The sequence below is a fragment of the Coloeus monedula genome (genome assembly GCF_965178545.1).
Source record: "Coloeus monedula genome assembly, chromosome: 9".
Taxonomy (NCBI): domain Eukaryota; kingdom Metazoa; phylum Chordata; class Aves; order Passeriformes; family Corvidae; genus Coloeus; species Coloeus monedula.
This window is the reverse complement of record NC_138789.1, coordinates 6,215,944-6,243,501: the sequence shown is the minus strand read 5'-3', so window position 1 is coordinate 6,243,501 and position 27,558 is coordinate 6,215,944. Positions and strand designations below refer to the sequence as shown.

At 53.4% G+C, this 27,558-nt stretch overlaps 1 protein-coding gene across 1 annotated transcript in view; it reads left to right on the top strand.

Moving 5' to 3' along the window:
* Window positions 1-2,750: 2,750 nt before the first annotated feature.
* The window catches only part of LMX1A (LIM homeobox transcription factor 1 alpha), a gene marked incomplete at both ends in the record, with an annotated part of 41,226 nt that continues 16,418 nt past the window's right edge, over window positions 2,751-27,558 (top strand). Inside the window, 2 exons of the mRNA XM_082286852.1 lie at window positions 2,751-2,826; window positions 3,418-3,604. Of these exons, the coding sequence (XP_082142978.1) occupies window positions 2,751-2,826; window positions 3,418-3,604 (263 nt within the window). The remainder of the gene's footprint in view (window positions 2,827-3,417; window positions 3,605-27,558) is intronic.

The following is a 27,558-nucleotide window of genomic DNA, read 5'->3' as shown; positions in this document are numbered from 1 at the left end:
GGAAGCTAGGCCTTGGAGGCTGTAGTGAGCTGCCTGAAATATTCCCCCATGTTTTGTAGGGCCACTGCCCCTGGTGAAGGTGTGCTTTGGGAGTGAGGGGGTTTGGAGTGTATTTCTTGCATATTTTACTAGTTCACCTGGTGACCATCCTTTGCATGAGGCCAGGTGGGCTCCAGTACCTCTGACCTCTGTGAGAGCTGGTGGATGTATAAATCATGAGCAGCAACACCCTGCTGCAGCCTCCCAGGTGTTACACACTTGACTCAGTCCCCAAACCTGATCATCATAGACCAAGCTGGGAATTGTGCACGAGAGCTGCAAGTTAAGACACTCTCCAGACCCTTCTCATATGGAAAAGAGGAGGAGGAGGAACACGATGGGGTGGCATCATCCAGGAAGGAATGATATCCCTCCCAGCTGCTCCTGCACCTCTGAGCAGAGCAAATCGGGTGGGCGGTCTGAGTCTGTAAGCAAAGTGCCCTGCACAGGGACACAGTTTTTAGCAGTACTAGTGGATGGTATTCCCACCCCATGGGGCTGCCACGCCCTGGCTGTGTAAGGAAAATCTTCCTTGCCCAGCTCTGTGAGTGGGATGGACAGGGTGGGGAAGCTGGGCTGGTTTGCACAGGCAGGAGGAACGGCATGCAGTGCTTGGAGCCCCTGGTCATGCTGCAGTCCTTGCTGAGCTGGTGTCTTGGCGAGGTGGCTCCAGTAGTTCTGGCTGCTCAGACACTTGGCTGGAGCTGCTCAGAGACCTTCAGGAGAGCCAAAGACAAAGGTGTCAGAGCCCAGTGCCTCCCTGCTGCAGCGCAGCCATCCTGGATGTGAGTGGTCAGAGCTGTTTCACACTGAGCCTTGTGATGGTACCAAGGCGTTCATGCCCGAGCTCCTGGTGTAGTTATACTGGGATACAATAGGGCTGTCGCAGGACCGTGTTTCCTTCTCCCATGGGATTTTGGCAGGGCGATGAGCTGCCTCTGCTAACCTGTGGCCTCTCTCCTTCCTACGAATTCCCAGATGACACGACCTCGGTCCCTGCATCACCCACGTCATCTAGGTGTGGGGAGCACTTTGTGACGAGGATGCCCCACAGAGAGGCTGGGAGCGCATCTGTCCCTGGTGCCAAGGTCAGCGGTGAACACAGGTGAGGCCCCTAAAAGCCTCCCATCCTCCACGATCTCATAGCGGGTCCCTCACAGCTCTGCGGCCGTTTCCCTGCTCGCCGGCCGGAGACGGGGGACCCAGCCCTCCCTCGTGCCGGGGAAGCCGCAGCCCCCTGTCCAGGCTGCTCCGGCAGCGGCAGGTACGCGGCCCCAGCCCCGCTGCGGTACGCGCTGACCTGCGGGGCCGTGAAACTCCCCGAAAAACAGCGAAACCCCCAAGCAGGAAGGAAGGGAGAGCGCCGGGGCTGCGGGAAGGCTCCAAGTTTCATCTTCCCCGGCCGGGCGGGATCGTTCCTCCGCTGCTTTCCCCTCCCCGAAGCCGATGCGGTTTGGCGGAGCCGGAGCTCCGCTTCCCCGGGGTCGCCTCCCCCTGCGGCCCCGCGGAACCGGCACCCGGAGCGGACCGAGCCCCGCTCGGCGCCACGGATCACTGGCGACGAGACCTCCGCGGCAGCTCTCCGGCTTTGGTTTTGGGATTTTTTTGTTGTTGTTATTTCTTTTTTGTTTTCCTCCTCCCAGCACTCATTTTCTTTAAACACTCCGGAGCAGCGGGAGCGAGGCGACCGGGGCAATGCGCAGCGCGGGGGAGCGCATCCCCTCCGGGGCCCGCCCCAGGCAGGGGACCGGCTTTCTCCAGAACCTCCCGGCCTGGGCTTCTCCTGGAAGGGGGACTTGATTTCCAGCCAGTTTCATTACTGGGAGAGACGCTGTGGTGGGGCACCACCCTCTACCTTTTTGTTGTTGTTGTTTTCCTTTTTCTTTTCTTTTCTTCTTTTTGGCTTTCTAAGAAAAGAAGGAAAAAAAGCCAGGGAGCGTAGCAGAGCCGGGGCGGCCAGGCCGGGCCGTGCACCCCGGAGCCGGGAAGGGCCGCCAGCCCCTCGAGGCGTGGCGGGGCCGGTGCCTGCAGCCAGGCAGGAGAGCGGGGAGGAAACTTATTTCGAGTGGGGTGGAGAGGGGAGGGCAGGGGGTGGGGGTCGGGCAGGGAGGTATCAGCTCCAGGAAATGTTCCTTGGCAGCAGTCGGACGGGCGCTTCCCCGCAGGTTGGTGCGCTCCTCTCCGGAGCCGTCCAGGGCGCCGCGGCTCGCTCCGCACCCCGGGCAGCGCCGGCGGTGGGGAGGCGGGGGGGGGACGGGACAGCTGGAGAGGCAGGAGCCGCCGCAAGACCCCCCAGGAGCAGTGGGTGCGGACGCCTCTCCCGCCGGCTCCTCGCAGGAAGGCACCGCCCCGGCCGCCCCAGGTAAGCGGTTGAGCCCCGCCGACGGCAGCCCCGCATCCTCCCGTCCCGCATCCTCCCGTCTGCGGCTGCGGGGGCCCGGGTTCCGTCGCCTCCCCACGTCGGGGCCGGGGGCTGTTGCGAGCCCGGCCGGGGCAGCGGCTGCGCAGCCGGAACGGGGGGCCCGAGGGGTTCTCCCGTTGGGAGGGAGGAGGGAGCGCGGCGCCGGGGAGCGGGCGGGCGGGGCGGGGAAGCCCCGGCCGGGGGTGGCGGGGCCGGCGGCGGCGGGGCCGGCGGCCGGGCTGAGCGCGGTGTGTCCGGGCTGTGTTGGCAGGCGGGCGGCGCGGCCCCTCGCCCGGTCCGGCTCCCCACCATGCTGGACGGGCTGAAGATGGAGGAGAGTTTGCAGAGCGCCCTGGACCCCGCGACCCCCTTCTCCTCCTTGCTGGGTAAGTCGGGGCACCCCGCTTGCCCTCCTGGGGACCCCGTAGGGCGGGGCACGGCCGGGCGGGCCCGAGCGATGGGGCACGGGGGTTCGGGAGGCCCTGGGGCAGCTTTCCCAAGTCGTTCCTGCTCGCAGCCCTGCCCGGCGCCGCGCCGCTGCCTTCGCCCGGGGTGTGCCCCCGGCGCCCGCCTTCCCTGCTCCCGGTTCGTTCCGCAACTGCATTAAATTGTGTGTCCCCTTAACCCCCTTGTAATGAAGGGCTTTCCTTCGTATCGAACAATAAATAATTAACTTTTTCGTTTTATCTTCGTTTTAATATCGGTTTCAAACAGTCGCCCTCTCTCTGAGCTGCGGCTCCGCTGCCGCCTTTCCAAGAGGAACGAAACTGGGGGAGATGTGCCCCCCCCGGAGCTGCCCTAAGGCACAGGTCCCTCCCGGATTCCGCAGCAGCTCCCCGCACACCCCCGTCCCCCCGCGAACCACGAGCCTGTGCGGGAAGCGAGAACCGCGGGACCCTCCGTCCGTCCCTCGCCTGGCCCGTCTCCCCGGCTGTCTTTCCCTCCGCCCACCCCAGCCCCCGGCTCCTTCCCCGCAGGCAGAGCCGCGACCCCCAAGTCTGTGTGCGAAGGGTGTCAGCGAGTGATTTTGGACCGGTTTTTGCTGCGCCTGAACGACAGCCTGTGGCATGAGCAGTGCGTCCAGTGTGCATCCTGCAAGGAGCCCCTGCAGACCACCTGCTTCTACCGCGACAAGAAGCTCTACTGCAAGCTGGACTACGAGAAGTAAGTGTGGCTTCGCCCCTCGGGGAGCCCCCCTCCCTCTGTTCTCACTGCCCATAAAGCCCCAGTGCCGTACAGAAGCTTGTGGGGACCGATGTCGTGCTGCTTCTCCCCACTTCCCCTGCCATGTATGTCCCAAGAGGTGTCAGCCCTTACTGTGCTGCATGGCGAGTTACGCTTCTCCCCTGCAGTCTCGTTGCACCCTAGTTCTCCCGTTTTTAGAGGTATTTCGTTGTGCTCAGGTTGGGCCTTGGGAATTGGGGATGTTTTGTTGGGAGCCTGGGAGACCCACGGTAACCCCAGGTCTGTGCAGGGACAGGGCCAAGTATTTTCCCATCTCCTCTGGCTTTATTTTCCTACGGAGCATCTGCAGGAGGAAAGTCATATCCTCCGTGACCTGGTCCTGGACAAGGCTATTTTCCTGATATCCTCACAGGCAGGGAAATGCTATTGCTCTCCCCCCTGGTTGGTGGGGAAACTGAGGCACTCAGCAGGAAGCAGGGAAGGCCCTGCTGAATTCATAGTGTTGACTGTCACAGAGAGGCTTTGCCTGCATCTAGGTCTGTGATGATGAGGAAATTTGTATGTAGGTGTTTAAAGCTCCCTGATGCTTTCCCTTTGGCAAGTGTGGAGTTGGGGGGAAAGACAATGGGAAAATTATTTTTCTCTTTTACAAGAAAAACCATTCCAGTGGGAATGGGGAGAAGGCTGCTGAGTCTTTCCTCTCCTGCAGCTGCTTTCGTTTTTTCCTGCTCATCCCGCTCTTGCTGTCTTTTCTGGATCCCACTGCCTGGCTGAGTTTTGGAGCCATTAAATTTTTGTTGCCTCTGGGCTGGTTGTTTCTTGAGGATGGTGTAGGTGGGGGGCCAGATCCCTCACTATGGTGATAGCACGGCTGTTGGAGCCCTGCAATTTAATTCCGCTGTCGCTATTATAGGAGAAAACAGTGATCATTGATGCTTTCGTCCCTGGCCTTCGGCAAGCTGGCAAGCGTGCCGGAGGCTAGCCCAGCTCCAGGCCTTTTTAAAGTTGGGGTTTTGGGATTTTTTGGTTTTTTGGGTTTTTTTTTTCCTCCGTTAAGTCCTGTATTGTGGGTCTGAGTTTAATCGCTATGGATACAGGGCAAATTGAAAGCAGAATTTTTGCGTGTGACCTTGTTTTCAAATGTTTACGAAAGAGCGGAAGAATTAGCTGCTGTGAGAGTGGAAAGGAGAGAGCTGTAGGCAAAAATTTGTCGAGACTGGGTGTGCTGCTTGTTTGTCTGTAGAAATTTGGCTACTGGTTCCCATACATTTCCAAAACAATTTAATTCTCATTTTTGGCTTTATTGGTATTTTTGTTTGGACCATCAAGGGGAAATTGGGGTGAATATTACCCAGAAATGCCTTTCCAGCTTGCGGCACATGTGGATTTTGCTCTTGAGTGCAGCTTGCAAGCTCTTGAAGTGCCTCCAACCTGAAACCCTCCTCTGATGTCTGTTGGCTGTGAAAGAAATTGCTGCCGCAGTTGGCTTCTTGCTGTGCCCATCTATCTTACTGTTGGGATGGACAAGGATGATTGTGGGAAAAAAATGTCAAAAATTTTTCCTAGGGTCCAGTGATAGCACCATTTACCCTGGTTATATCCTGGTTGTGTGTGGGTTGGTGACTTTTGCCTGAGCTGGGAAGCAGGCTCTGCGATGGGCGGTTTCCCTGAGGTGTGATGGTTTTAGCCCTGAGTCGCTGCCGGCCTCTTCCCCTCCTGCGTCCACCTGCCTCTTGCCATCATGTTATTGTCTCCTTGCATTTAATATTAATTATTTTAGCACAGGGCTGCAGGTGTGTGTCTCTTCTCCTTTCATCCCCCTGGCAGGAATCTCTGCTGTGCTGGTGGTGTGACTCCTTACTTGGTGATGACAAGGATGCAGCGCAGAGTCCCAAAGAACTGTTCCCTTTGGGCTCTGCCAAGCTTTATGTTATACTCTTTATTTAACAAAAATCCTTCTTTCTTTTCCCAAATACCAAATGTCTTTGGACTGAGCATTTTCCTGGGTGCAGGAGCACTGTGTCTGCCTTGGCCGCCGTGCCAATGCCGATAGTAGGGATTTGAGAGTGAAATAAGTGGAGGAAGAGCTGCTGCTGCTTTCAGACTGAGCTCATTATCTTGAGCTGGTTAATTATCACAAGTGACTGACACTCCTTGCGGTGGGAAGCAGCCGATCCTCCTGGTGGCAGCGGCATAGCCGGGCTCCGGAGGCCTCTCTGTCGGCAGTGCGGAGCTCGCCGGGTGGGACGGCTGGGGTGTCTGCATATGGAATGCTGGGGGTGTCAGAGAAGTGGTGGATCCAACCTGCCGCTGCCATAGCATTGGTGTTCTAGGGTTGTGTTTGGTTTTGGTTTTTTTTTTTAATTCAAAGAAGGGATTTTTCTTCCAGATGGTGAGTGTTGGGGTGTTTTCCCAGGGATGAGTAGGTGCAGAATTTTCCAACACGTCTCTGTGCTCTCTGTTTGAGCTCTGTTTGTAACAAGGCCGCAGAGGGTTAATGATGGAGCGTGAGATGGCAGTTATGCCTTCATTTGTAAATACACCCATGGAAAGTGTTACGGACAGATTTCAGCGAGCATCTGACTCGCTGGACTCTAGAAATAGAGGAATAATTTGTTAAAACACATGTTTTACATTTCTTTGTCTTTCATAAAGAGGAAGAACTTGGGAGAGGACTTGGAAAGGGATGGATTAAAGACCGAGGATGCCAGGTCAGGTCTCGGCATCTCTTTGGGGTGCTGCAGCTCAGGGCCCATGGGTGGTTTGGATAGTGATGCTGTCTGGGAACTCGAGGAGCCGGGGGTCGTTCTTGGAGCAGTTTCTCCAGCACTGATGGGGAGGACTTCTGGAGAGGGACGGCTCAAGCCCATGCCCCTGGGACAGCGTCTATTTGGAGCAGAGGACGTTCATTACAGAACATCCCGAATCCCGCGGCAGCCCCCGGCTCTTGTCCAAACCTGATAAGTCTCAACTATGACAAGGTTCAGTCTTTGCCCTGGCCAGCTCCCTGACTGCAAAATGGCCCTGGGGACATGGCCCAGCTGTGGAGCCCCTGTGGTGGTGGTCAGGGGGATGGGTTTTTGTGGTCGCACATTGGGGGGGGGGGGGGGGGGAGCGATCACCAAATCTGGTGATAAATGGGGAGGAGTGCTGGAAGCAATGGGAAGAGTAGGGCTACTCTGGAGGCTTAAAACTTGCATGAGGACGGGAATTGTTGAGCCCTCTTTTGCCTAGCAGTGTTTCACAGTAGGTTTGCATGGGCAAAGCAGAGTCAAGCCACAGGGAGGACCTGGAGGCACGGGAAGCTCCCCACTGCAGGTTCTGGGGGCCAGGAGCACTAACAGCGGTGTGGTCATGATGGGGGGCGCAGCTGGGGAGCGTGGCAACGGCGGGACAGCTTGGCACATCCCCAGCCACGGCGCAGAGCCCCGGCCCCAGCCCCGGCTGGCAGGAGCAGATGGCCAGCACATCTTGGAGCAGGCCTGGCATGTGGGCGCTGGCAGTGGAGGGGTGGCTGCAGCCCCCAAGCCGCCACCGTTGTGCCGGGCTCCCTGGCCGAGGCAGGCAGTTGTGTGATGCTCGCCCTGTCTTCGCACGGCTTGATGGCTCTGTGCTGTTGCCAGCTTCCGTGCCGTCATCGCAGAGCTCTCCTTGCCTGCCTCCAAAATCCCGTGCTCCCAGAGTCAGGGGCTTGTGTGAGTGCTTCCACCTCCTCCTTTGTGAGTCCAAATGTGAGGTCGCATCAGGTTGCAAAGGAAAAAAAATAAAAATCCTTCCACCCTCCCAGTGTGCACGCAAAAGAACACACATGCAAAGGAACTCATCGGTGTTGGGTTTTAAAATCACACCCAGCATCTTCACATGGGGGGTGAGCCTGTATTCCTGGCAACGTGATCCTGCCAGGCCACGGATGGATCTGCAGGCCTGGGGCAGCGCAGCCTCCTCTTGCCTGCTGGAGGCTCCTCTGGCAGCTGCTGCTGTAGAGAAGAGAGGGGGAAGAGGTTCGGGGCATGGTGGCTGTTTATCTTGCTTAACGTGGGTAATGCATGTGATTGCACAATTAGCTGTGAGCCCTGGTGCTGCTTCCGCAGCCTGGAAGAGCTGTGACAGGAATAATCCCAAATGGATCAAATGAAGGTGATGCTGGACACTTCAGCACAGCCTTGTCCCACCAGCTGGAGAGTTCCTGTGGTCTGGTGGGTTTGTCCTGGTGATTTGCAGTCCTTTGCCTTCTCTTGCTTGGAGAAGTAGGACTTTTTGTGCTTTTTGTGGCTGGTGGGAGAGAACTGTCCCTCCAGAGAGCCATGTGTCAGCCCGGCTGCAGTTCAATAGGTCCTCTGGAGGCCTGTTTCCCTTCTTGTAGGGCGTCCTGAGGAGAGGACAATGCTAACTTGGGTTTCTCTGGCTGGCCAGGCACTGGAGCAGTCAGGCTGGCCTGGATGGGGTAGCAGAGCATACACCAGCTCTGTGGCACAGTGTCCCTCTGGTGGTCTCTCTTTTCCCATCCCTCAGTCTTTCCCTCTAGTGCTTCACAGGCTTCTTGCCTGCTCTCCATCCCTACCTAGCACCTCATCTCCTGTACAAAGCACCTCTCTGTCCTCACCCACAGCCCCTGGAGGAGTAGTGCTGACTCCTTGTAGGCTGGGATGAGTGGGGCTGTGGGGCAGCTGAATCTGGCCTCATCCCCACCAGGGATGCCATGGTTGGTACCACTGGCCTGGGACCAGGCACTGCTCCTTTGTTTTTTGTTATTAAGTCAATTTTTGTGCCAGCAGGGGTGGGAAGGCAGGGAAGCAGTGGGGTGCAGCGAGAGGGGCGTTACAGAGGCCACTGTGGGATCCGTGCCGGAAATGCCAGGCAAGCAAAATCGGCCTTGCCTCCATCTCCACCAAGCCCTGTCCTCTCACTTACGGGGCTCCCCCTTTCCGAAGGAATGAAGGAGAGATTTGGCATCTTGCCCCTTCTCTCTGCCTTTAATTAGATGTGTTTTACAATTGATGTTTTGTAGAAAGGCCTGGAAATGAGTGACGTATAGCAGATTGGGACTGAGGCAGTCAAAGAAACTTGTCATCTCTCCCTTCATGGTGGGGACAGGGGTGGCTTTGGGATCACCCTTTCTCCTCCCTGTTGGCAGTGGGATCCTGGAGACTGCAGGTCAGTGCCATCAGAGCCATAACTTGAGCATCCTTGGAACTCTTATGGTTTCTGCCATCCTTTTTTGGACATACTGTGATTTTTTTTTTTCTTCTTTTCTCCACCTTACGAGCTGGTGCTCCCTGATCAGCCCCTGATGGGGCTCTTAAAGCTGTGGGAATTGCTTCAGATTTTTGCAGTCCTGATGAAGGCACCAAAAAGAAACTGACTGGGGAAGAAAGAGGGGTTTGTTTCGTTTTGATGAGAATTTTGTCTCCACCAGCTGGAGAGACAGCTGGGGTCCTCTCCTGCCCCGGCTCGCCAGCCCTCGCCTCGCCAGTTCTTCACCTGCTCACAGTTGCCAGGCACAGGGAGGGATTTGCCGAGCTGGGGATTTCAGAGAGCCCACAGTTTGGTTTCTTGCTCGATGCTTCCTCGGGGAGCCTTCCAGCAGGGTCTGAACCTGATGGTGTGGCCACCCCCAGCTGATTTCGGAGCGGATGGTGGTCCTGGGTGTGAGCTCTGCTGACGGCTACCCAGCATGCAGGCAGGATTTGCCGGTGGCTGCATGTGCTACGGGAAAACTGATCTCTGCTGTCTGCCCCCATTCCCACTGGCAGCAGTGGGGTGGCCTCAGTGTACCCAAACCCGCAGCAGTTTCTGATTCTGATACTGCATGCTCACCCCAGGATGGGGCAGGGGGGACCCCAAAGCCCCCTCTGCCTTGGAGCAGGAGAAAGGGGACTTTGGGGGTCTAGGGCTGGTCTCCTGCTCACAAGGGTGCAGGTTCTCCTTCTGGCTCAGAGGTTTGAGTCTGGATTCACAGTTCCCCACTTCTGGCGAACCCCGTGGTGTGCAGCCAGGGGGGTACTCAGCACTCAGTGCTGGAGCGTCTCTGAGGAAGAGGAGGCTGCAGCCAGGGTGGAGGGAGGTGGGAATGAGAATTTCCCTGGGTATTTTTTTTCTCACAATGTTCTTTGTCTCTTTGTGCTCTCTTGTCTCTGGCTTGTGCCCTCTGCAGATGCAAACATGAAGCAGGCATGGGGCTTGGGCTGGAGGAGTGTGCCTTCACCTGCAATTCAATCAAGCACCTCAGGAGTGAGGGAAATATTTAGAGCAGGGAGAAAATATTTGGATTTTACTAGGGGAAAATACTGGGGTCAACCCAGCTTAATTTTTTTTTGTAAATGTGTTTTCATGAGAAATTTGAATTTCTGTGTATTGGTTTGAGACTTCAGAAGGGGAAAGGTGAGGGAGACTAGCAGTTCTCTCTGTCACGGCAAACCCTATGACAACTCATAGTTTTGTTCCTCAATACTTTTATCCTGGATGGAATCCTGCCTCCTGGCAGAAAGAATCCAGCTGGTCCCTGGTTTTCTTCTCCTGGGGTTGTTGGCCCTCAGAGGGAGAGGATGCACCCGGGTTGTCTTGCGTGTCTCTGTGAAACCGGCAGGCATCTCGTTGCTGCTCTGTTTGAGGTTTGGTGTTTGTTTTTGTAGGGTTTTTTTTTAAGATGGTCAAACCTTGGTTGCCCAGGAGAGAGGTTCTGTAATTCCTGGCTTCCCACCTCAAATATTTACGGACAGCCAGATGCCAAAGCTTTTGCAAAAGGCGCGGGGCAGGCTGAGCAGTGCTGGGGCTGTGTGGGCAGCAGGGGCACAGTGTTGGGCTGATGGCACCCAGTTCCATTTATCTGGGGGGTTTTCTGTCTGGTGGCTCTGTCTTCTTGCTTATCTGTTTTTCTGGGGTCTTACTAACAAAATACCACTTTTTTCAGCTTGTCCTTCAGGTGTCCCACATTTTGTAGGCTGGCTATCTGAAAATGGGAGTTTCTCCCACAAAAGCTGGAACTTTCAGGAGGGTGATGTGTGAGTTTCTGAGTACAGGGGTGAAATCATGTCATGTTCAAATAATTTATTTTCTCCTGTTGCATGGTACTTGCATGCACCTACCTGTTTTCAGTAGAGTGTTTCATGTGCCCATTAATATGATCCTGGTTTTTTGGGTCAGGTCTTCTGTGCTAGTGCGTGGTCTGGGTATGATGGACCATGGTTGCACGCAAGAGAAGGAACTGAGACTTGGCTCTGTCACCCATGATATGGAGCTGGAAATACGAATCTAGCTGAAAAATGCTTCTTTAATCATCATAAGTGCTTAGAGCATCTTGCTGGGTGAGATCAAATGCTGGATATGAGTTCTCTGTGTCTCTCCAGATCTGCTTAATTTTTATGTCACACTCGCCTCTATGTTTTCCACCTTGGGATACCTTTGACCAAAGGTGAGCCAGAGTTTGTGTTGCAGGGATACCAGCTCCTCCCAGGCACAAATTGGCATGATTAAGGTACAGGAGAAGGCACAAATCAGTAGGAGAACCTCTCTCCTCTGTAACCCAGCGCGTGCCAGCAGGCAGCAGTGCTCATCCTTGTCAGAGGATCCCTGTGGCTCGGTGGCTGCAGATGAGTGGTTGTCCCTGCATGGAGATATCCTGCTCTTCCTCAGGGCAAATGCCTGGAAGGGCAGAGGATGCTGAAGGATGCTCCCTCGGCCAGCTCTTGTGCTTTGCGACCCCATCAGGGCTCAGCACTGATCCTTCCCAGCTGTGTCCCTGTCACCACTGTCCATACATTGTCTCTCGCCACTCCCTACCCCTCTTCTTCCCTCGTGGGCTTCATTTCCTAATGCTGTCCTTGACAGCGGAACAAATCCCTTTTCACAGGACCATCGCTCCTTGGCCCATTGTCCTCCGCCCCTGCCGCCACCGTGCAAAATCCCCCTCCCCGGTACGTCTGTTCCTCTGGAATGACAACCACCATCCCAGTGGGGTGAAGAGCCCTTGAAATCCCTCTGGGCAAGGTTCCCTGCCCTGTAAGGGAGCAAAGTGGGGTCTTAAAAGCATAAGAGGCAAGGACGATTCCTGGAGAATCCATTGTTTGGATGCAATTGATCTCTTTGGGAGGTGCATCCTCTCCTCTGATGTTGTGCTTCAGAGCTCCTTGGATGAACCTGGAGCCTGTGTATCCAAGGACTGCTTCCTTCTGCTTGGGGCCAGTGGGGCCATGCTGTAAGTTGATTTTTCACTGCATAGCGTCACCCAAGGTGGCTAAGCAGGAAGAGTAAGGTGGGAATTTTCTCTTTGCTGTTGAAAGCTCAGGGAGGCTTTTGGCTGGAAAAATTTGGAAAGGAGCAAGAAACAGGTTAAGTTTTGAAGGCAGTTTTCAGCAGCAGCACCTTTTTTTGTTTGAAAGAGTCAGTGTTGTCATTTCTTACCTCCAACCCCTGCCATCGTAAAATCATAGGGATGCTTTTGTTGGCAAAATTTCTGCTTGGAATTTGCTGGCCCTGCTGAGTCTTTAATTCTGGAAAACTGCATCTTAGCTATGAAATGGGTTATTAACCCCTGCAGTGATTTATCTAAATGGGAGGAGGGAAATGTCACATGTTTGCAGAGGCCTCCATGGGGGTGATTTAGATGAATAAATTCATGGATGCTGCTAGTGGAAGTGAGTATTGGTTGAAGAACAACCCCAGAACTCCTGCCTGATGATTTCTTTGTTGAGCCTGGATTAGAACTGCCCTGGGCATTTTTCTGGGCATCTTTTCCATTTCTGGTCTTGGAGAGTCATCAGGAGAGAAGGGAATGTCAGCTGTGCACTGTGTATCAGATGTGCAGGACCCCAGCCCTGTGCTGTGTCATGGCAAGGGGGATGACAATCTCCTTTCCCTTTACAGACCACTTTCTGTAGGCTCCTGCAAGGGCTGAAGGGGAGGAAGAGGCTCACATGGGATTCAGCCAAGCCAAGGCCTGAATTGCCCCGTGGAGATGCTGAACTCCAGGTCTTGGCTGCAGGGAGAGCAAGGCATTGCTCACCTGAACGGTGTCCTTGAACCCAGCCATCCTCTTGGCTTGGGTGCTTGTGGACTCTGGAGTGGTGGGATGGCTCAGGCTCTCGTTTCTGGAGGCTCACCTGTGCCAAAGGGGTGACCAGCTGGGTTGGTGATGGGGAACTGAAATCCTTAGTTGTTTCTGTCTTGGCATCTCCACTGCCTGGCAACTCACAGGAGTGGTATTGAGCAGATCCTTTTAAAGAGCGCTGTGGATGTGGCAGTTTGGTTAGGGAGTCATTAGGTGTTTGAATCTTCTTAATGCCTGCTCAGGTGGATGCTGCTCCTTCCCTCTGCACCCGTCATTATGAGAGGCTGAGAGAGCAACCTCAATGGACTGGCATAAAAGTTTAATGAAGCTTAAAGTCTTGTAGGTTGGGCTCTTGAGTCTGAGCTTTTTTCAGCTCTGGATCTAGGAAGGAGGGTTAACCAGAAGGGAGGAGAGGCTTCTTGCATGCATTACCTCAAGGACATTAAAGCCCATGTTGATGGGAGGAGCTGTTGTGGATGTGGATTAGGAGAAAGTAATGAAATAAGGCATCAGAGATGGGTGAAGATGGGTGAAGGGCCCTGCGTGGTGAATGTAGTTCCAGGTGAGATGTGTATCCTTGGCAGTGGGACAGCTGCCCATGACAGGGACAAAGTTTTAGGGCCCCTGCTGTGCCAGATGCCCTGTGCAGCCCCAAACCCAGGCAGTGAAGGTGGGTGGGTGCTGGGATGCAGCAGGACCTGGGTGGCTCACCTGCTCTGTCTGGTGTGACTCCCTTCTCGCAGCTCCTGTGGGAGATGCTCCAGGCTGGGGATGTTGTTGGGATGCTGGTGTGTGGCACACAACAAGTTCCATAGCATTCTTTTGTTTCTCCATGGCCAACCAGGTTCAGAGGCACTGATGCCACCTGTCCTTATCCTGGCAGGAGGACATGAAGTGATGAATCTGGTTGCTAAACCAGAGGCCCAAATCTACTCCCAAATCCCAGCTCTGCTGGGATGGCCCATCCCCATTCTCCAGAGGAAGTGAGTTTCCCTGCCAATAATGTCTTTATGCTATTTCCAACCACATAACAAAACATCCCAGGAACTCCCTGAATCCTTGGCTTTTAAAGTAAGCATACCCCCACCTTGAACTGATTTATTTTTGCCTGTTTTGGCACTTCTGTCTCCAAGCATCAGCCGTGATCCTTCCCTCCCCGGCCCGATGCCTGCAGAGCACCGTTCTCAGGCAGAGCAGCCTCATCTTGGGGTGATGCTTTGCAGGTCTCCTTCGTCAGCCAAGGACATGTATCAGGCATATTGTGGGTGAAAGGTGCTGATGAAATGACACCCAAATCTATGCATTTCCCTTTAGCTCCCTTGTGCTGGAAAAGTGCAGCAAAAGTCAACCAACGATACATCTTGCCGAAGCTGCATTTCTTTTCCATGAGGATTAGTGGTTCAAGAACGGGGATTTTCAAACTGACAAGCCCTTGGCAGAGAAATAATTACAGGCTTTTTTATCCTTTGTATTTCCTAAGTAGTTCTAAATAACTTCTTCCCTTGGGGCATTTTTTAAGTCTAAAATATGGGGGAAAGAAATGTGAATTTCCTTAGTGTCCTCGAAAATATGCAAGATGTTTGTGGAGACCATTTAAGTTTCAGCTATAAGGTTTTCTGTGTGCGTTTTTCGCTTTAACCATGTCCAATCAACTGAAGTTTCTTGGCTGGTGATGCTTCAGAAATGGATCTTAGGAATGGGAGATGGAGGGAGATAGATGTGATCACTTCTTGGCCATCTCAGGAATGCGAGCTTTGCCTCTCCAGTATATTCCCCAGGGTTTTTACCCCACTCCTTGCTGTAAGAGAAGATTTCTGGGGCTAGTGGAGCTGTTTTTCCTTGTCAGTGTCTATTATTTGATTCCTCCAAGTTGTTCTATGTCCTTCAGGGAACCCATGGCCACCCCCCTTTCCTCAGCATCCTGCAGCATTTCCAGGGGCTGCAGAGCCCAGCACAGCTCACCCAGCCCTATCCTCTGCTGGGTCCTCTCCTTGCCGGTGCCTCCATCGTGAATGCTTTGTCCAGTCTTTTTAATTTTAAAAAAGGACAGTGTGATGTGAAAAAAACCACCTGGGGGCAGCTGAGGGCAGCTCCAAGACACACATGAGCTTGTACCTTTTATCCCTGGAAAAATTCACCTTCTGTAAGTTTCCATGGAAGCCCTTAGCATGGTACCCTAATTTTCTGAGCACCTCTGTGCTCTACCGTGTTTTATAATGCCTCTGTCCCAGCCCAGAGTTCTTTTTACCCCTGCTCTTTTGCCCCCCTGGGAAGAGCCCTCTGGAGCATGCTGTCCCAAATCTCAGCTATTCCGTGCCTGACCAGGGAGGGAGGTATCAATTCATCCCTAATACTAAGCACTGCTTGTGATGTATGGTGGGACCTGGGAGGACCCAGTGGTGTTTGCACTCACTGCAGTATCACAGGGCAGTGCTGGGGCTGCATTATTGCATCTGCTGTCAGGGCAGTGCCAGAGTGCTCCCCTGGGATTGCCGGTGCAATATTCCTGCCATGGGCAGGGATCGGGGCCAGGCTGCTGTTAATAACAGCATTGCTCTGCCTTGGCTTTATTAAGTGAGGGAAGCCTCCTTTCCTTACACCCCAGGCATGTCTGGGTCTGGGGGGGGAAGGCGGTGGGAGCAGAGAGGGGGAAGTGTTTGAAGTCATTAGAGATGCTTGGTGGAGAGGGGGGAATTGCCAAGATGGGTCAAATTGCCAAGATGGTATCTTGATGAGGATCCTCTGCAAAACCCCCCTGTGGGCTCTGCCCGACCCACCCCACTCCTCCCAGCCCTTCATCTCCTTTGGGGCTCTGGCATTTAGTGAGTGGGGTGGTGAATGCCTTGCTTTTCCCATTTTCCCCTCTGCTGAAGACGCTTTTAGGGTACTTAAATTCTGGCTGAGCTTGTGAGGAGGCCACAAGGTAGCTCCAGGGCTCACAAAGTCCCCTGTGCCCTGCAGATGTGGTGGTGACTCTGCAGGGGAATATATGGTGCCAGAAGTGGGGACCTGCCTGTCCTCTCTCTGCTGCTTCAGCCATCATTTCTCAGGAGGAGGGGTTTTTTTTCTCAGCTTCCCCTGTCCAGACACTGCGAATCCCACTAAAACTTTTGACTGGAGCAGGGATTACGTGCTCAGGTTTCAGCCCTTGTCTGCAAGTGGTGTAAACTTTCTGCCGGAGCTCAAGTGACATTTTGTGGGAGATAGGAGAGTATTAAGTGTTGGTCCTTGCAGATAAAAATAGCCACTGGCCCGACGACATTTTCTGTTGTCTTGTCAGTGCTCTATCGCCTCCACACTGGTGCTCCCAACCTGGGCTTTTCTCATTATCAGGTGCTGGGAGGACCCAAAGCCCCACCCAACCTACTCCTGCTCTGAGCATCCTCACCTGCCTCACCAGCAACACTCCCTGTGGCCAGGATGGAGGTGGACACTGGGTGAGGCCAAACTTGGATAGGAGCAGCAGGTCCTGGGTTTGTGTTCCCAGGGGCTGGAAGGAAACACCAAACCCAGGATTCCTCTGGCCCTGAAATCAAGAGTCCAGATTGCTCATTACTGCAAATCTCACTGCTAAGAGTAGGAGCTCTCCTGGTTAAGGAGTCCTCATGTGTGCACACGTGGCCGCCTGTCTGTTTTTCCCGTTGCTGTGTTTCCGAGCTCATGTTTTTATCCTGAGGTTATAGCTGGAATTGGCTCAGGGCCCTTCAGCAGCATCGGCAGAGCTGACTCTTGCTGCTCCAGAAATGTGGGGCTGGGGCCAGGCGAAAGGAAAGGGAAGGAGAGGAGGAGAAGGAGAGAGCAGCAGGGTCTGGCTTGCTGCTTTCCTGTGACCAGATCTGCTGCTGGGAGAGGCTCTCCTGCCCTGCCTGCCCTGCACCGTTCCCCAGCTCTGCTTTGGAGCAGCATCCACCCACTCCATCTCTGAAAACAGCCCGTGTGACTCTGGAAGAGCTCGTGTATGGCTGGTAGGATGGCAGCAGGGACAATTTCTCCTCCTGTTGAACCTCTGTTCCTCGTGGCTGGGCCAGGAAGTCCCCTGATATTGGACTCTGTGGACTGGTCATCCTTTGAGGGTGCCTTCATTCCATCTGCTTGTTCTTCTGAGTGATGATGCTCTCATCATTCACCCCAAGGATCTCTTCATGGGGAGAGAGCTGCATAGTCAGGCTGGTTTCAATGCAAATTTTTAATTGCAGCCCTTAAATACCTTTCTCAAACAAGCAAAAGCATTTGGGAGCAGTATCTTTTCCACATTCCCTTTGCTCTCTGGCTCAAGGCCCACCTGCTCCTGGGGGATTCATCATCTTGCCTCGTGTCATCCATCAGCTGAAGCGTCTCTCCCACCAGAAGTAAGGAGCAAGGTCTTCCTTGTGTGTCTGGATCCAAACCAATGCAGTGGCACTTGGCCACTTACAGTAGTGGGCGATTACTGAGCCCCTGCCAGGAATTCTTGCAGTGGGATCGGGAACGTTCTCGGGTGTTAAATTTGTCCTGCAGTGTGTAACCTCTAAGCAGAGCCCGCCGTGTTTTGTAACGGGTCATATGATGCCGGAGATGGCAGCCGCCTGCCCTGCACTTCAAGGTCAGTGCTGAGCTTGGGGCCACAGGGGCAGCTCCTGGCTGAAGCCCTTCCTGGCTTCTGTGCGTCTCATGGGCTCTGCTCCCTCCTGGGGCAAAGCCTCTGTCACCTCAGGAACTCAGGCTTGGAGCTGGAGGCTGTTTTCTCCCATTTGGAGAGGCTGCAGTCCGCATCTCAGGATGTCTCCTTGCAGGGTGTGCTCCTGGGATGCAAACCGTGCCCGTGTCTCATGTGCCCCCAACATGCTGTCTCCACATCTGCAAACCACTGCCTTTAGCCAGAACCTGGGCAGGTGCAGCTCATCCCCTGAGAGTTTTGCAGCATCATGCCAAAGACAGGACCTGCCAGTATACATACAGTCAATATTCCCTTGCTCTCCCTGCCTCAAAACATGTCCCAGTAAGGAATTTATCTTGTATCCCTGAAGCTGAGGGAACTCCTGAGTAGAGGAGGGTCTGGCAGAGGTGAAGAGTACAGGGTCTGTGTCATGATGGATAACCAATGATGCTGCTGCCTGCTCTGCCCCTTGGCTTTCAGCCCCCCTCAGGAAAGCACATCCATCCCTATGGGAAGAGTCTCCCATGGTCTTTATCAATAAACAAATGTTTTACGCTCATCACTGTACCAAGGAATTAGAAGGGACTGTTACGACAGGCTGTTAAGTAAAAATTAAAGGTTTAAAATATTAATGGGCAATTGGCCCTCACCAGTTCTCTTGTTACATGAACATTTCATTTATAATTTGGACCCAAGCTGGGATGTGCTGAGAGATGCTCAGGCTGCAGCCTGCACACCGGGGTTAACATGGTGCTCTCTCCTGCCAGAAAATAATAAAAGCCAGGGACTGTCTGGGGATTGTGCATGAAGGATTAGGAAGAGGATATGCACAGGCCTGTCTGCAGCTGGTTGAAGTCTAGTGCAGAGGGGTGAGCCTGGAAATCATTGCTTTCTGATGGCTGTGAGGGGGCCAGCATGGAAAGGGACGTTTCCTAAAACCTGGGGAGCTCCACAGCCGGCTGGTGCTTCTAGTGGGAGGCAGTGAGTGGATCCTCACTCCCTGAAAGACATCTGTGCTAGTCTGGAAGGAGGAAGCACTGTGGGGTGGATGCTTCTGCCGCTGCTTTCCAGGTGTTGCAGTTGTTCAGCATGAGTGGAGGATGCTGAGCTCAAGGGATTGTTTTTCTGGTGTGAGTGGAACATGCTGGACTCTGGGGAGCAGAGTTCGGGGGTTTTTGTGTGTGAGTGGAGCTTGCTGGGATCCGGGAAGCAGGGTTTTTGGTGTAAGTGGAAGATGCTGGGCTCCAGGGACTGGGTTTTCAGTGTGATCAGAGAATGTTGGGCTCTCGGAAGCGGGTTTTTTTGTTGTGAAAAGACTTTGTTAGACTCCAGGGACCGGGTTTTTGGTGTGAGCAGAGGATGCTGAGCTCCAGGGACCAAGGTTTTCCACCTTTCTATCAGATCCATGGATTCTGCTGGGATCCTGGCTTCATCTACAACATTGTCTGTGGCTTTTTGGCTTTTGAAGCTGCAAGTCCCAAAGTCAGGGAATTCAATGAAGTCCTTGCCTACCTTCACTGACAGAGAGGAAAGAGTTGGAAGATGCTCAGGTCTTGTGTTTGTTTGACTTTGATGCTGGCAGAGCTGTTCCCTGATATCGTCACCTCGAGCTGGCTCAGAAGCTGGAGTCACAGCTCTTCAGGTTAGAGGGAGCATGATGATTTCCCAGCATCAGGTATCCACCACTAAGGATTTACCTTTGCAACCACCATGCTCATGGAAGGGGCCTGCTAAGATGGAGGCATCAGAATTCCCCAGGGCAAGTCAGGGCTTTATGGCCCTCACTCAAGACAAGCACTGGTTGCTTTTGTGGCAACTGTTAATTGCTTCCTGAATTTAAAAAGCATAAGCAAACTCTCTTGCTGGGGAACAAGTTACCTGGCATGTAAATGCTTTGCCATTAATGCCTAGCTGACCCTGACGATGATGTGAGGACCAGAAGAGCTTTCAAAGAATTTACCAGAAACCATTTCAGGGAAGGTTGTGTGTTGTAAATCCTGAAGTAACGGGATGGAGGGAATTAGGTTAGATCATAGTTTGCAGAAACCGGGCACAATTCTGCATCAAGGGCCTTGAGATCATCAGAGAAGTGTGGTGAGGGGAGGCCCCTACGCGTCCTTATCCCAGCGACCGATGAGTGAGTTTACAGCCTGGAAAATGAGATTATTGGAGGGTTTGTTTCACATGTGACACTGGGGAGAAAAGTGGGGTCCTGTTATGTTCAAAGGTGCATTCTAAAGCTGCAGGGGTTCCTGGAGGAGCAGCCCAGGATGGGGCTGTTCATGCTGGGTCGAGGATGCCTATTGCAGCAGCACTGGGGTGCCTTGCAGCCTTTTGTGGGGGTGTCTTGGGTGGTCCTGTGCCTCTGCTGAGCTCAGCCCAGCTCAGGGACATGCTTCACAAAGGTATTTACCTGTTAGAGCAAGAGAGGCAGTGTCTATCTTGCTTTCACAGTATGCTCTGGTGTATAATCCATCTCTCTGCTCCTGCCATGAAGCTGTTTGCAGGTTTCTGGGGGGGCCCAGCCCCTCCTTGCCAACTCCCCAGCTTGAAATATTGAGTTATTTCACAGGGAGATGCTGGCACGTGGGGCTGTTTGGTGCCTCCCCCCTCCAGCTACACCTTTCATTTGCTTGCTACCTCCACTGCTTCGCTCTTCCTCAGCTCCCCCCGCACCAGAGGGACGGGGCTGGGCCAGCTTTAGGGATGCCGATGGCTTTTTTTTAATTCTGCAAACAGTGTTAAACTGCTCTCATTTGAAAGGGCAGGTGTGGGAAAGGAGCTGTTTCGCCTGCAGCAAAAAAGTATTTCCCAAATCCAATATCTATGCAATGAGGGTACCGTGGTGGGAATTACACATCCTTCCATGGGGCAGTGCTTGCAGGGAAAGCAGTCAGAGGCCAGGCTGCCTCGAGTCCTAATAATAGTCTTGCTGGCTGCCTGGGGCAAGGCACTGGGGCTTGAAAGATCAAATCTAGAGGCTGATACTTGTCTGCCTGTTAATGTTGCTGTAGCAGATCCCATCCCAATTGTCTGTCTGTTGTGGAATTGCCTGGCACATGCACGGGTCGGTGATGTTTTCAGGATGCCAGTGCTTGACACTGGGGAAGGTGTAAGTCTAAATTAGCATTGGGGTGTGTGTTTTTGCATTTCACTCTCTCCAGCAGAAGGACAGAGTTCAAAGGGGTTCTGGCCTTCCTGGAATAGGAAAAGGCAGGATCCACCCTGAAGCCTTTTTTCCTCTTACCCAGAAGGGTCCCACCCCAGCCGGGAAGCCATGTGTCCAGCTGGGTGTGGAAATGAGGATGGAAAAGTATATGTGAGGGCCATGTTCCACTTCTACTGCTGGTCTTTCCTCTTGAGCACATGTGAGGTTGTGTTTGATCTGGGTCTGAGCTTGGGGTTGTCTTTATTCTCCATTTAAAAGGAGGAAAAGAAATGCAAGAGGCCCCAGCAAGATGGGCTTGGAGCAGGGTGGCTCTCCCTCCACTGAGCAGGCGTTGGCGTCCAATTTTCTGTCTCACTTTGTTAAATGGACCTGTGAACCCGCTGCAAAGCCAAGATTGCAGAGGCAAACGCCCCGTGGCCAGATTGCAGGGTCTTGCTTAACCCAGTGCTGCTGGGCTTCTCCCCACAGTTTTCCTGTGAGGTCCCAGCTTCACCTTTTCACCAGTGAGAAACTCCGTAGAGCAGCAGGACTGGCCCTGGGGGACTGGGTTTTCTTTTGGAGGCAGGTTTAATCAGCCTTATAGATTCTTTCTGTGATACGAAGTTAGAGGTGGGAATTACCTTGTGATGGTCACAAACCTGTTTTGAAAGCAGTCCCTTCCTTTCTCCCTCTCAGGAGGTGATTTGGCGGGGCTTTTCCATGCTGGCAACACACAGGTCACTCTTGACATTCGCTACCCTGGGAGACATCAGCTCACAAGGTGTTCAACAGGTGACATCATCAGGCTTCAGCGGTAACACTGTGGAAATAAGCAGGGAGAATCTGTCAGCAGTTGGTTCCCTACCAGAGGGCTCTGTGTTACTTTGATTTGGACTCTGTCTGTGCTCAGATGGTTTTCCTCCTGGTACATTCCTTCCCCACAGGCTTTCACAGGGACTGAGTCTGGCTTTGGCTTTCTGCCTGCACATACACAGCCTTGTGGCCTGAGGTGGTGATGTCACTGCTGTGTTTCATCTTTGTGTGAATCCTTTCCCACCTCTGCATCCCACAGAGGACTTACAGGCATAGAGGAGTCACCTGAGGAGGGGAGATGCTGTAGAAATCAAGGCATGGTTGCCTGGTGTGCCATATCCATCACTGTGTCCCAACACCCAGTGAGTCACATCTTTGCTTGGTTGTAGAGGCAGAGAGTGCCAGGTGTGGATTGTTTTCTGGGAATAGGCACAGAGAAATACAGCATCCTTGTTTGCAAGGCAGTGGAGACATCTCTGGCGGAGGAGGTGTGGAGGTGCTTGGCATGCAGCTTGTAGAGGGGCTGGGGTGAGTTTTAGGGGCTTGGGGTCCCCTTTGCAGGGATGCTGCTGGGAGAGGCTGTTTTTATCTGGTGTTTTCCATTCCTTGACTCAGCAGTGGAAGGTGAAGGGTTCCCCTGCCTGCCCTGGCAGTCAGCAGGGCTGTGCAGGCAGGACATGGGAAGGGAAGGAGAAGAGGATAACGCCCCAGCCGCAGGCCCTGGCCATTTCTGGATGAGTAGGTCATCTGGGTGTGGGAGGGGAGCTGGTGTCCAAGCCAGCCCAGAGAGGCTGGGATTGGGTGTATGTGTGATTTGGGGGAAAGTGAGAAGGGATTTCTTAGGCGAGAGGAATGCAAGTTTCCTCCTTCACATATGTCTCCTGTTCTTCCAGTTTGCAACAAAAGTCATCAAATTGCCCAAGACCTGGCAGCAAAGGACAGCCCGAGAACAGCCCACAAATCATGGGAAAGCTTCTCCCCTCCTCCCTGCCTGCCTCCAAATACTCAAGTATCAGGAACCACTTCAGTTCCCCTTTGGGCAATAAAACTCTTGCCCCTTCCCGGTGCGGGGCAGCTGCACATCCCAGAGCTCCTGTATGCTGGAGCACTGGTCCTGGTGGGTTAGAATTTGGGGTTTGCTTTGAAACTTTTAAACAAAAAGCGCTCCAGGGAAAGGCTGGAGTGCTCAGACATCTGGGGTGACCGCAGCTGTTTGGAGGAGACACTGTGATGTGGCTGGTGTGACTTTCATTGTCCCAGGTGGTGGAGACAAGTGACAGTGACTCAGGTCTTGCTTGGTCTGTCTGGCTTATCAGGCACTGGGAGAGGAGACAGGGATGCCCATCTGGGGAGCACCAGGGTTTGGGGGTGTAGGGTCCAGCTGAGAGGCAAAGGAGCAGATGTCTCAGGATGAAGGGTGCCCAGCCCTTTCCTGCAATCCTGCTGGCTGCTGGTTTTTGTTTGGCAGAAGAAGCTGTTGGTGCGGCAGAGCTGCAAAGATCGGGCAAGCTTGTCTGAGCCCTCCTCTTCACCCTCTGCATCTTGGGGATGGGCAAAGTCCCTCCTGCAATGGGAATGGAGAGATAAGGATTGCTGCTGGAGGGGTGCTTTTTCTCTGTCACTCCTGGGGCTCCCGGAGCAGTGTGAGAGAGGCTGCCACTCCACCATCCTTCCCAATATGAGTGCTTGCATCCTGCCTGGTTTTGCATGCACGTGGTTTGTGCCAGGAGGTGCAGGTCCATGAGGATCACTGTAAGAAAGGCGCTCTGGTTACCTCATTTTGGTTGTTTGAGTAATTATAGGATTTTCTTACACAAAACAGTTCTATCCATTTTACTATGCAGTGTAGACTGGCAGTGATACCAGGACTGGAATCACCAAGGTGCCCCACCCTCATATCCCATAGGACAGTCAGGGGGCAGTTTTCACCAGGTGGTCTGGGGGCTTGTGTGATGGAGGAGACAAGGGAGACTTCAGCATGACGGAGGACAGAGGCATCTGGCACATCATGCTGGTCGAGTCAGGGTGTGCAGTGAGCGCTGATGACACAGTGAGGCTCTGCAGAGGAGGAGGGGAATTGCTTCTACGTAATTCCTTCTAAGCTGGAGTGTGGGGGTCTCCTTTAGTAGCATGAACACAGCCATTAGCTCTGCACACCAACTGCTGTCCCCCTGCCTTGCACACCCGGGGAGAAGGTGATGGCTCTGCCGCCTCTCACCTTCCCATGTTTGGCCAATCCACCTGGGAGCCAGGTTGGAGCTGCAGCTCGGAGAGGAGGTGTTTGTGCAATGGGGCTTCCTGAGCCTAGGCGAGGGGAAACAGCTCCAGGTGAAGTCAAGTTTCATTTAGTGGTTCTGCTTGGGATATTATTTTTTCCCACAAGAAAAGTCCACCCCAGCAGGATGCCCTGCCAGCATGAGGTGCTGGTCCTTCTCCCACTGGCTGGTGAAGCCATGCAGGCTGCCCTGCTCCAGCCCCAGGACCTGGCTCGCAGGGAAGCCAGGGCCTGCCTTCTCTCCTGGGCCCGACATGCTGCTCCCATACTGAGCCTCTTTCTGTTTGCCTGCTCCCGCCTTCCTCCTCCTCCCTCAGCATCTGCTCCGGATGTTTTTTCCCTGAACTGCAGAAGCTGCATTTTTCCAAGCTGAATTTCCTTTGTTATTTTTTTTTATCTCTCCAGGGTCCCCTTCAGATTGCTTTGCTCCCTTCCATCCTCTCCAGTTTATTATCTTCTGTGAATGTTATTAACATGCTAATTAGTCCCTAATTGCAGTTGCTAATGAAGATGTCAGATAGGGCTGATGCTAACTCTCATCCTTCACAGTACTAACCCTGATCCTTCACTGTTTTTCTCTGAATCCCACATATTCCTCCTTACCTCTCTCATCATCTTGGCTGCATTACTCAGTTTGGTTTCACAGAGGGATGCTCATGTGTGTGAGTGAGATTGTTCCCCTAGGAAAGACTTGCTGAGACCCAGCATAGAGTGCTTTATAAACCCCTCAGGGCCAGCCTGGTGATGGGTGCAGCTCTGAGAGACGCTTTCTAGCTGGTCCCAAGGTTTTGTATCAAAGGCAGGGTCATGACTGGCTCTCCGTGGCGGCCCCCTTGAGAGGCAGAAGGGAAAGGATTTTGGAAAGTTGAAGAGTGGCATTTGCCATCCCGCCTATACACTCAACCCTCTGGCTGCTTGGGCACTGTGCAAAGGTCTTCCATGCCTATAAATAGGCAGAGAGGTAGGCAAAGAGATGGGGAGATGGGATGAGGACAGGCGGGGAGCCAGCCCAGGCCAGCATCTGGAGCTCTCATTGCCTTCATGCGCACAAGAGGTGCAGTTTGTTCCGGCCACGCTGTTCTCAGCAGGCCAGGTTTGCCCCCGCAGAGCCTATTTTTGAACACAAAACTCCCTGATTACCTCTTGGAGGTGCTGCAGAGAGCTGGGCCTGCCTTGTGGTGAGGTGTCCTGGCTCTGCTGTGGGACATGGAGCCACGTGCTCTGAATAGATCTGTGCAGACGTGGCCTATGGAGATGAAATGTGGCTCTTGACCGATTGCGAATAAATCAGGGTCAGGAGCTTGAATGCTGGCCAAGAAACCCAAAGGGATAAAATATAGCCTCTCTACAGACTGTTAGCAAACAGCACGTGGGCTGAGATCTGCTAGATAAATTTATGCACTGTGAATTGTTCACCCAGCTGTAGTGGAGGGATGGATGGACCCACAGAGAACTAATAACCATATGTGGTGGACATGCCTTCAGTGCTGACCTTTAGAGGGTTCAGCAAGGCTGGGAGGTGGCACGGTGACGTCTTCTTAGGGATGCCACCGGGAGGGAATGGGGCCCATGTGTTGCTTGACGCGAGGGAGGGGGATTCAGGCTGCCTCTGTGCATCCAGGAGACAGGCTGGCAAAACAAATTACTGCTTCTGGCCTTGGTTTTCCCATCATGTCATTTGACGTGGATTGAGGATAAATACCAGGCTTTTTGCCTTTGCTTGGTTGTTTCCAAGCTCGTGGGACTTGCCAGCCTGAGAGCTGCCATTCCTGGTGCAGCCCAGGGAGATCAGTTTAAAATGGGAGGTGGTTTTAGGGAAAAAGTCAAAAGGTGGGATTCTCGCCCAATTCCAGGCTGTGGGCACAGGATCTCCAGCACCCACTGTCATGTATTTCAGGTGAAATGCTGGGAGCTGGCAGCACTGCCCTGCCCTTGGGGGCTGCTTCCTCTCACTCGCCCCGAGTTCCTTGTAGCCACAAAGGGGAACATTCACTTCACATTGGGATGAAACATCCTGGTGGCAGAACCAGCTCCAGGCAGGCTGACTTAATGAGACTTTGGTCTCAGTTCAGCTGCTTTAAACCAGAGAGATGGGCGTGAGCCCAAAACACAGAGCCGAACAGCCTCATACTTGTCCAAGCTGCAGAGGAGCATGAGTGGTTTGTGGCTGGTCCCTCCTTTCTCTGACCAGGCATCTGCTTCCCGCCCTCTGCCCCAGGATGCTGGATGTGTGCATGCTGTCATCAGATGGGACTGGTTCATATGTGTATGTCAGCATCTTATATATCCACAGCTCTGTCCTGGCCTTCGCCCAGCTTGCAGGGATGACCTGACCCCCTGTGGGTACCAGGCCCTGTGCCCTGGCCTGGTTATGGGAGGGCCACTGCTCTGTGTTCTTGTCTCATTTTACCCCAGCACTGCAGGGGGGAACTTGAACTCACCCAGCTGTGATTCAGAGAAATGCAGGAAAAAAAGTGTCCCCATTTTTTGGGGGAAAAAGCATTTCCCTCTGATGCTGGGCTAGTCCTGCACTCCAGGACTGGCTGGGAAATCTGCCTTCCCTGGGCTGCAGAGGATGTCAAGGGGGATGTGAACTTTACCTGCTTTCTGGGATTTGCAGCATTGTTTTGAGGGTGAGACCTGGGAAAAGAGACTTTTTCAAGGCTGGGCATCCCCGGCAGCCTGGGAATCCTTGCTGGGATGGACCAGTGGCTGGCTGTGTCCAGCATCTCTCCTGCAGTGCTGCAGCAGGGTAATCCCCTCTCTGACCCTTGCAGGCTGCAGACACGCTGGCTAATCCATGGCCTGCCTCCATAGCTAATCTGTCAGCTCCCCCTTGCCACACCCCCTGCACCCCCTGTGCCTTTGCCTTGGGCTGTGACTTTTGACACAGGCAGGACACATTTAACAGTGTGCTCTGAACGCTTTGCAAGTGGCCACTGGTGGGTTGTGAGCCATGGGGCTGTGTCACGGCTCCTGCTGGAGTGACACCAGGGTTGGCATCGCCATCCCAGCCAGTGCCAGGGACCCCTGTCCCAGTGGCAGCTGGCAGAAGATGAGAGTCACTAAAGGCTGGTGGCTCTGTGCATGAGGGTGAAGGATCCCCACTGTGCCTCACACTGCCGTGCAATTCAGTCATCTCATTTGTTCTTCTTACATTTGTTTAGACTTCATCAGAGCAAAACACAGCAAGTTTTTAACACTGACTGTTTTAACCACCGAGGTGTCTTTCCTTTCTCCCTGTGGCAGTTGTGGATTTTTACAAAACCTTTGAAGGAAGCCACAGATAAAACCCAGAGCGCTGAAATCAGTGTGACAAAGTGTGACAATGTGCTTGTGTTGGATGTGCCTGTGGCTTTTGGTGAGGCAGCTCAGAAAAGCCCAGCACTGCACAGGCAAACCCTACAGGCATTGTGAGGGGAAATCTTAATTTTTAATTTTTTTATTTAAAGGATGTGATTCAACAAGAACCTGTTAGCATGCTCAGTTGGTCAGATCTAACCTCCTGCCTGGACACATTTCTGGTTGCTGTGGGTGGAATTTGTGACATTGCCACTCTGTGGACTCCCATCCCACTGGCACATCCACTTGCTGGGAGAGCCTTCTCCCGAATGAAGGCGTTGGGATATCTTCTGCAAGGGGTTCGCAGCTAATTGGTACAATCAATATTTGTTTTGCAAATGCAATTGGAGGGAAAGAAGAATTGAGAGCTCCAGAAATTCAATTGACCTGTAAAAACAGATACGGTGTAAAGGGAATCCTTCCCCTGCCAAGCAAATATTTAGAAAGGAGAAGCAATAAAATGAATAAGCAACAAAGTAATATCCTGCCTCCACGGCTGCCGGAGGCTGCTGGGAAGGGCTGCTGCCCCTGATGTGGCGATAACCCTGAGCAGACGAGTGGCAGGAACCTGTTTCCTAGAGAAAGCATGTTTGTTTTTGCCATCTAATTCATCAAAAGCTCATCCTGCTGCCTTGACAGCACTGGGACCTGTCTCAGGTAGCCTGGCAAGCTG